Raw genomic sequence first — 9295 nt, 5'->3', positions numbered from 1 at the left:
ACATTCGGTGGGCGGATTAAATTCATCTAAACGATCTGCGTGGCCAGGCAATTAAGGCTGCTACACAGACATAAGCGCGTAGGAAGAAACGCCTTAAAAAGGGAGAGCCATTCATCATTCAAGAACTACAAGATGCCCAGTTTCAAGACACGATGAATTGTTGTGAGATTAATAGTGTTTTGTGAAATAAAATGGGTTGATGATGGGGACTTCATTGATCAATACGGTGCGGCACGCATTAGAATGGCCAGATATAAATAGATGAAATTCTCAACTTTTGCTTGCTTTTCATTGGAGCAAAATAATGCAACCGCCATTCGCGCACGCTGCCTTTTTGGGATCAGAGACACAGAATCCATGATTATGGCAAAATATTGATTGGCGCCATTTAATGGCAGCAACACTGCCCACATCCGCTGCCTTGAACACTGGCTAGCTCTGCTGCCCCCAACTTCCCAACTCCAGCCTCATCAACTGGCATTCTCAGTTGAAATGAGGAATCAAATAGTTCCAGATGGTGATTTAGGTTTCTCGGCATTTTGTAGCAAAAGTATTAGTGGACGGATATGAACTAATATGGATTCAGTGTATATGTTGATAGGGCAATGTAACCTGGCTTGCATTTCGTTTCTGTTTTGATATAGCATGCGTTTGAGTAAGAGTGAGCATGGCCATGATGTGTGAGGACTGCAACTCCTTTTATATTGCACATATATATATATATATATATCTATACTACAAAACTAGTTCTCTAGGCTCCGTTGATATTCTAACGCCAGTTTCTCCCGAGCGCGACCCCGCACAACAGTTCCATGGGCCTCCTCCTGCATGGTTGAGAAGAGCAGATTTGGCCGGGAGCAGGAGCACCTTCCCCTCACAAACATTGCACTCAACCAGAACCAGTACCAAGCGGAGATTACTATGAGGGAAAGACATGCACGCAACTTGACCTAGTGGCTTTGACTCAGTTTCCTGAATAGTGGTGGATTACGAGACCGTGCTTTTCGCGATTATAGTCAACTCTGAGGATATAGCCTACAGTAAGGGGAGAATCATCTCAAGCAATCAGTCACTAATCATACCACGTCTATGTATCGTACTCTGGATGCTATGTTCGGCAGTCGCGATCTGCATCTCATGGGCGCAGACGCGGACCGTGTACGCTCAGAGTATGACTTTTGAATTCCATGATGGAAGGTGGAGTGAAGGTGACACCCTGTACTTTGCAGATTCCGCAGTGCTTTTGCCCGGTGGAGTACGCTTTCAGCTCCTCGCGGTGGACGCTCTCGATATGGTTCCAGAACTTGTTCGTGCGCTCCCGGACCTTCATCCGCTCCCCCCAAGGCAACGAAATATCAGCGACGCAGAATGGGCACTGCTTTTCGCCCAGCTTCGCCGGAATGGATCCTTTCGCCCGCACGGTGTCTAGGGGCGGGTCAAGTTGGAAATCTCGCTGGGACGGCTGCTGTTTCTTGTGACGGCCCCGACGCTGAACCTCCTTCCGGCGCTGCAGCTTGAACCAGACGATGATGCACGCACACCGGCGCCCGAACTGCTCATCCTCAGTCAGTTCCTGAGTGCCAGTGCACGTCAGTTCGACGACCCGTCTCCGTTCCGAGATCTGAAGTGGTGGCGGGGCCGGACACTCATCCAGAGACCCACCGCCCGCGCCGTTGCGGAGTCGCTGGTTGAATCGCTCCGTATCAGCATGCCGGAAGTGCCACCGCCTCTGCCGCTCAATAAGCTTGGAGTGAAGGTAAACTTTGCTGCGGTTCAGCCGGGAAACCACCTTCATCTTCTCTTCGTACAGTGGAGTTTTGCCCCGCGCTGCCGGCACGGAACGGAATCCCATCGCCCTCAGCTTCCGGGTCAGCTCTTTACTACGCTCGGTAAGCTCTATGATCTTTGGATTCTCGGTGATCTTTCTTTTCAGCTCGTCAGTAAGTTCCGTCGGGGCAGTGGCGTCGGCGTTCAAGAACAGCCCATGGGCTGCTTTCTGGACCACATCATTGAACGGAAGCTCCATGGCCGCGGCTTCCAGATCGAAGCGGATGACTGTGTCCAGATAGTACTGTACCGCATTGGATTCGTGATCAGCTACTTGATCCCGAACGGAGGACGGAGCTTTGTCTGCGGATCCGGTAGGTCAGTGGTTAGTCTGGCCAGAGGGAATGGGAAGAAAGAGAGGATAGATGAAGGGACCAAGGAGAGTAGTGAGGCAGGCACATACTGTTGATGGCGTTGATGAGAGAGCGTCGCCAGACATACTGGATCAGACTATACTTGAGCCCAGCCACCAGGCGAAGGTGTCTGAGGTAGCCGCTCCATGTAGATCCTTTGAGCGGCGTCTTCTCTGATGTTCGATACCCATCGCCCGTGCGTTCCGGCTGGCGGAACACCGGCACGTCCAGCATCTCTGCCTTGATCTTTAGGCTCATACCGCCTAGGTAGGACGGGATGGGATACCAGTAGATGTCTTCAAGCTTCTCGAATTCGGGCGCGAAGATCTCGTCATCTATTGCCATGGAGAGAAAGTGCCCCAGAAGATCCAGGAGCGGCTCCGGATTATGACTGATGATGAATGTTTTCCTGCATTGTCAGTCAGTCGATGAAGCGTAATGCAGTACGGGGGTTGAGAAGAGAGAAAGTTGCATAGCTACACTCACAGCTTCTTGTCTTCACCCTTGGTGTGGAGGAGTGTGACCTTGGCCAGGAGAATGTTTGGCCGGCCAGCCACAGGGCTCTGAATGATGTGGAAGCCGACATGCCGCCAGACAATGGCCCCAGTCTCCTCAGGGCCCGCATCATACTCGTCATCTGTCACGTCCTCTATGAAGCGGTCAAGTTCACTGATGTCATTGTCGGCGGACGTATCGCTGGTGCAGCCGCTCTCCACTGACTCTGCACTCGACTCGGTGTCGGTATCGTTTTCTCGCACGAGCTCGCCAAACAGGGGTTCCTCGAAGCTGCCGCTAGTGCTGTCACTCTCTTCATCAACATACCCTGAGTCAGAGTCCGTATCATTGCTCATATGACTATCCATGTCGCTATCCAGGGGATCGTACATAACGTCTTCACCGCGCATCCCGTATTTGCCGCAGGACGCTTCTTCTCGGGCGGAGTGACAGCTTTTTCAGAGAGCCATGATTCGTGCCTTCTTTGTGTCGCGATATTCCTCATCATCATCGGAAAGAGCCCACTTGCGTTTCTCTAGTGCTATGGGTCTGTTCCCGTGCTGGCCGATCCCGGATCCCGCCGTTGGGTAGCGATCGGGGGTGGGCCCTGTGGCTCGGGGACGGTGACGCCGACGGTTGGTCCTGTTCTTTGAGCCCCTGCTCGCTGTGTGCGACACTCCCTTTGACTGTCCGTCTCCGGCTTCCGCATCACCGGTTTTGATCCGGGTGTCGAACAGCGAGACCAGCCTGGCACCGGAGATGAAGGACAAGAGGATACCTGCAGCAATGTAGAGTCGCTGCTTCTCATTGGCATACGCCTTCGTACACCGCGTCCAATGGGCGTGGAGGATGCGGTACACATCGTCCTTGGTGCCAGACGTGCCCCTCCTCCGCCGTCGCCGGAGACCCCATCTCTTGATCACGACGTTCTTATACTGTGTAGGGCACCCATCAGCTGGAGCAACGTCAGTCACTTGGATGAGCTTACATTCAGACAATTCTGTTCCATCCCGCTGTCCATGCCATGGCCAGTGCGCTCCACATACAGGATCTTCAGGACCCGCCAGTAAGAGTCAAAGGCCGATGCTGCCTTGATGCTGTTCCGGTGGGTGTCCTCGACCCAGTCAAAATATGTCTTGACTCGGCCCGCCGTCAGATTCTCAAGGAATTCCTCTTCCGTAGTCTTCAGTTCAGCATAGCAGAAGCTTTTCTCTGTAAGAAGGTAAATTCAATTTCCTTACAGAAATCAACACTTACTGTTGAACTTTCCGCCGGACCGTCCCCACACTTTTCTGAGAATTTGCGGCGTAGATTCTGGATGTGCGGCCAGCGGCCTCATGTTGTTCCAATATGGCTCTGTAGTTCGGCTTTCTGGGTGAATCCAGGCGACCCGCTGTGTGTGATCTGCCAGCTTTCGGCACTTTGGGCCTCCCAATTGGCATAATGTTCAGTGGGCGTGTGAGGCTGTCGCTGATGTGTAGGTAGATAGAAAAGAGATTCTATGAAGGAAGGCCGGGGTAGACCAGCCCTCTGCAAGGGAGTTGGGGCGGATAGGAGGAGGACTGGTGACTTGGGTATAATGAGTTGCAGAGGAACCAACGGCAACAGAAGGCAAAGGGAGGAGGGAGAGGGGTGGGAGACATGATGGTATTTATAGAATGGGGAATCCAGGACTATCCCGGCGGCCATCATGGTTGAAGGGTTGAGCGCCAGAAACGGCGCGCTCCAGCTGGGTGAATGGGTGAGTGAGTGGGTGAGCGATTCGCGAGCAGTCGCGCGAGCAGAAGGTGAGGCTGTGGACCTGGCTGCGGGCGTTAAATGGGTATCCCAAAAAGCGGCGACAGGTGGATTCCAGATTGGGTCTAGTGGCGACTAGTGTGGGTGCGAATCCGGGGTGCATGGACGGCCGGAAGCAGCTCAACCGGCTGCCACTTCCGGCCGCCGTGGCCCTCAAAGTTGGATTCTAGATGTAATTCATGATCCCATCAGGCAGTTTATCATCATCATCATCATTGCCATTAGAGAATCTTTCAAACATCAATATTATTATCAAAATCTGAAGCTTTTATAATAGGCGCAACGGAGATATCTATTTTAGAAAATAGCAACGTGGTAATAGAAGGGTATAGAACATACTGAAATCAATGAAAATGAATGTAACATTAAATACTGTCAACAATGCATGAATTATCATATTCTTTATCATTTATATAAGACTTGCTGATATTCATATATTTTAGAAGATCAGTGATTAGTTTTGAATAATAAAAATTGCTATCTTTTTACAATTTTTATACATACATCACATTGTCCATTAGTAATTCTTGTAATTTATTTTTTATAATTTTAATCACTTTGAAACCTCATCTGAATGATCTCTTGTTATACACATTTTACAATGAGATTTACAATGTTAATCAAAAAACACATAAAATGATTTCTATACACACAAAATAATTTTACTTAATCAAAGTTTGACGGGATTTGGAAATATTGAAATTTTAAAAGGAAAAAGGTCTTTACTTTTATATAAATACACTGAAAACGATAGCGAACGATAGCCCTGATCGCAGGGAATCTCACGACACCCAGCAATCCCCAGTTGAGGTGGTGCTGGTGCCATGGTTGTGATGGAGGAAATCGTGGGACGCGCTGACGGACGCCCGCGAGAAGAAAACTCTGACAAGAGGCAGCAGCCCACCACATGTGGAGCAATATTGACACAGTTGAGCAATGTTCTTTGCAATGGGAGCGAAGATCCTGCCATCAACGGCAAAGGGAAGGAGGTAGTGGAGGAGGCAGCCAGGTTGGTGAGGGAGTTGAAGGTCAAACTGGGGGAGGTGATGCTGGCCAAGGTGGAAGACGCGACCGTGGCGACACGCGCACAACGCCAACCCGAAGGAGTGAAAGAAGCCAAACTGTCATCATGGGCCAAGGTCGCAGGACAGGGAATTCCAGAAAAACCAGTGCCTAACCGAACCCTCCGCGAGATTACTGTCCTACGCCGGGACTGCGAAGCCCTCCCAGCTGAGGAGGCCACCCCCCCAGCGATTGTGGCAGCCGTCAACGCCAGAATTGTGGATGTGACAAAGGGAAAGGTGCTTGCAGCAAGATGTCTCCCCAGTGGAGACATCATCCTGACAACCGACGCGAGGGAGACCAGGGAGGCCTTGACTAAGAGCAGCACATGGCTGGAAGTCTTGGGACAAAAGGCGAAGGCAAAGCACACCCTGTACCCAGTCATGGTTAAGGGAGTCCCAATGGGCAACACCAACTGGAAGGAGGAACAGCAAGCCATCAAGGCAATTTACGCACAGAATGAAGGACTCCGAAGAGGGGTACAAATTGAGAGACTGTCTCTACGACGGAATGCCAGCTTGCAGGCAAAGGTTGGGTCTCTTGTACTCAGCGTCACCTCGCCTCAGCAAGCCAACCTACTAGTAGACAATGGATTGATAATAGACAGCATATTTTGTGACGTTGAAATCTTCCACCGGGAAGCGCAGGTCACCCGGTGCTTTAACTGCCATGAGTATGGGCATACGGCCAGATTCTGCAGGCAGGCCAAAAGGTGCGGGTTCTGCGCGGCAAAAGAACATGACGACAAGGAATGCCCAGCACGAAAAGCTGGGGAACAACCGAGGTGCGCAAATTGTAGGGGAACACACCCAGCCTGGGTCTCTAAGTGCCCTGAAAGGGAGAGGGCATCAAGCAGGGCCCGTACAGCATACATGGAAAGACCCCGTAGGTTTATGGAGCCAAAAGCACAAGATGGGTGGCAGGTGGTGCAAACCAGAGGAAATAAAAGGTTACCCACTGGGGAACCAGAGGGCCAAAGAAGAGGACCAGGCCGACCCAAGGGGATTCTGCAAGCAGGCGAAGCCCAGAGAGGAGCTCTAAGTGCCTTTATAGCACCACAGAGCTCACAACCTGGGTCTCAGCTGCAGGAGGACCTAATGGACTACACGCAGACCCCAGCCCCCACGCAACAATGAGGGACACACTAAACCTCCTACAATATAACGTGCACAACTCTGCGAGAGTTATGGGTGCGTTATTGGCAGACCCTGCAACAGAAGACAAATACGACGTAATTGCAGTACAAGAGCCCAGCCGGAATCCCCACATGCTAGCAACACACTGCCCCAGAAGCTGCGGCTTCTGGCCAGCATATCACCCGGAAACACACCCAAGAGTATGCTTTCTGGTCAACAAAAGGCTCGTGGAACACACATGGGAGTGCCACTACCACTCAGAATACATTGCAGTGCTGACAATCACCACCGACCTGGGTAAGGTGCAAATAGTCAATGTGTATGCACCTCCTCCAGGGGGCTACAGCAGTGAACCGGAGGAATCCCCCATAGGCCAGCTGCAGGAGGTAGCCGGAATGGGCACAGATGCAGAGCTGGTCATATTAGGAGATCTTAATGTCCACCATGAGAGGTGGGGAGGGGTGAGAGTGGAGAGAAACTTCCGCATGGCATGGCAGCTAATAGCACAGGTGGATAGGCTGGGTCTCCAGCTTGCCACACCTGTAGGGGCTACCACATGGCAGGACAGAGGCAGCCCAGGGACGACTATAGACCTCACCTTTCTATCACCACTCCTGCACGACAAGCTCAGGAGGTGTGCAATAGCGGAGGAGGCATGCAAAGGATCTGACCATAAGCCCATGGAAACAACACTGGAACTCACACCCATCCCAAAGGAGGCTGAGAGACGAAACTGGAAGAATGCGGAGCCTGAGGAGGTAGCAAGGGACTGCCAAAAGCTATATGTGCCACAAAGCCTGGACTCCAGGCAAGCAGTCAAGGAGTATGCAGACTACCTGGTAGGATTTGTAGGGACATTAGCGGACAAACACGCCACCGTAAGTAAGGCTGGGTTAAAATCCAAGACATGGTGATCACCGAGGGTGGCCAAGGCAGTGGAGGAGTACAAGCAAGCTAGGAGGTCCCAGCTCCCAGAAATGGAGCGGCTCAGGGCACGCTGCAGGCGCAACAGAGAAATCCACTTGGCTAAGACAGCAAACTTCAGAGATCTGGTTGACAGGACCCGTGATGACCCCAGATTGATGTGGGGACTAGCAAAATGGGGCAAGGAAAGAAGCCATCTGCCCCCACAGGCACCTACTGTCCCCCCCCTGAGAACAGGGGAAGGGGCTGACGCGACGGTAGAAACCTCTTTTGAGGGGAAGGCTGAGGCATTACGACAACGGTTCTTCCCACAGCCAGAGCCCGCCGACTTAAGTGACACCAATATGGAGCTGCTGCAAGCTGAAAGGGAAGCGTCAAATGACACCATCAGTGTGGAGGACATGGAAAGCCTGATCCAGAGACTGCCAAACAGGAAGGCACCAGGGAGGAGTGGGATCACCAACGAGTTCCTTAAGATGCTGGGCAGAACATTTGTGGAGGCCATAACAGCTCTCACCAATGCATGCTGGCATTGGGAGACTTACCCAGACACGTTTAAGGAAGCCAAGACAGTGGCCTTGCGCAAGCCAGGGAAGGCTGACTACCAGACTGCAGGAGCGTGGAGACCCATTGCCTTGCTGGACACAATAGGGAAGATTGTGGAGGCAGCAACTGCAAAACGCCTGCGGAAGATCGCGGAGGACCACAACCTGCTACCCTCACAGCAAATGGGGGCAAGAAGGGGCAGGTCCACTGAAACAGCCATAGCACAACTTCTAGCCCAGATAAGGACAGTGTGGCAGCACCCGGGACAGGTGGCATCGGTACTCTCCCTAGACATGACAGGGGCCTATGACAAGGTGCTGCGGGAGCGAATGGTTCACATCCTCCGGCGACTGGGCATCCCCAGGGACCTGGTGGGATGGGTTGCGTCCTTCATGACCAACAGGAAATCCACAATTGCCTTTGAGGGCCAGGAATCAGACACCTTTGACATCCCAGCAGGCATCCCGCAGGGGTCACCCCTATCACCTATACTATTCCTATTCTACAATGAGGAACTGGTGCGCATCTGCTCAAGACCGGGGCGCCCGGTGGTGTGCATAGCCTTTGTAGACGATGTCAACGTGATGGCCTATGGCCAGTCCACTGAGGACAACTGCAGGGAGCTCCTGCGCATGCATCGGGCATGCGAGGAGTGGGCAGCACGGCACGGAGCGGTCTTTGCCCCCCAGAAGTATGAGCTAATGCACTTCACACGGGCGCGCAACCAATTCAACCTACAGGCTGAGCTGAGACTACCAGGACAAACTATACAACCGAAACAGGTGATGAGGGTATTGGGTGTATGGTTAGACTCTAGGCTGAGATGGAAGGGCCACCTGGACGCGGTGGCAGGCAAGATGAAGACTCAAGTCAGAGCACTGTCCCAAACCACCCAATCCACATGGGGGCTCCCACTACGACAAGCGAGAATGGTGTATAACATGGTCATCAGGCCGGCCCTGACCTATGGAGCAATAGCGTGGCACCAGCCACAGGGGCAGGGGGGCACGGGTCCAGCTAAGTCAGGACTGGCCCTCAAGCTGGCCACAGTGCAGAACTCCTGCCTCAGAATAGTGGCAGGGGCATACAAAAGAACCCCAACAAGCACAAAGGAGAGCGGAAACCCACACAGTACCCTTAGACATCCACCTGGAT

At 52.4% G+C, this 9295-nt stretch overlaps 2 protein-coding genes across 2 annotated transcripts; one reads left to right on the top strand and one right to left on the bottom strand.

Annotated features, from left to right (window-relative positions):
* Nucleotides 1–1135: 1135 nt before the first annotated feature.
* HCAG_09071 (predicted protein) lies at nt 1136–4014 on the bottom strand (the record flags this gene model as incomplete). The annotated part of the gene is made up of 6 exons (XM_001535937.1): nt 1136–2130; nt 2231–2589; nt 2667–2972; nt 3201–3610; nt 3664–3887; nt 3933–4014. The coding sequence occupies 6 exons, from the start codon at nt 4012–4014 to the stop codon at nt 1136–1138; spliced, it is 2376 nt and encodes a 791-aa protein (XP_001535987.1).
* A 1282-nt stretch (nt 4015–5296) lies between these two features.
* HCAG_09070 (predicted protein) lies at nt 5297–8890 on the top strand (the record flags this gene model as incomplete). The annotated part of the gene is made up of 5 exons (XM_001535936.1): nt 5297–6318; nt 6588–6724; nt 6983–7552; nt 7607–8831; nt 8881–8890. 5 exons carry the CDS (start codon nt 5297–5299, stop codon nt 8888–8890), a joined length of 2964 nt encoding a protein of 987 aa, XP_001535986.1.
* Nucleotides 8891–9295: the final 405 nt, after the last annotated feature.

This window comes from Histoplasma capsulatum, genomic scaffold (assembly GCF_000149585.1).
Source record: "Histoplasma capsulatum NAm1 scaffold_17 genomic scaffold, whole genome shotgun sequence".
NCBI classification, from domain to species: domain Eukaryota; kingdom Fungi; phylum Ascomycota; class Eurotiomycetes; order Onygenales; family Ajellomycetaceae; genus Histoplasma; species Histoplasma mississippiense.
This window is presented reverse-complemented; position numbering and strand designations above follow the sequence as displayed.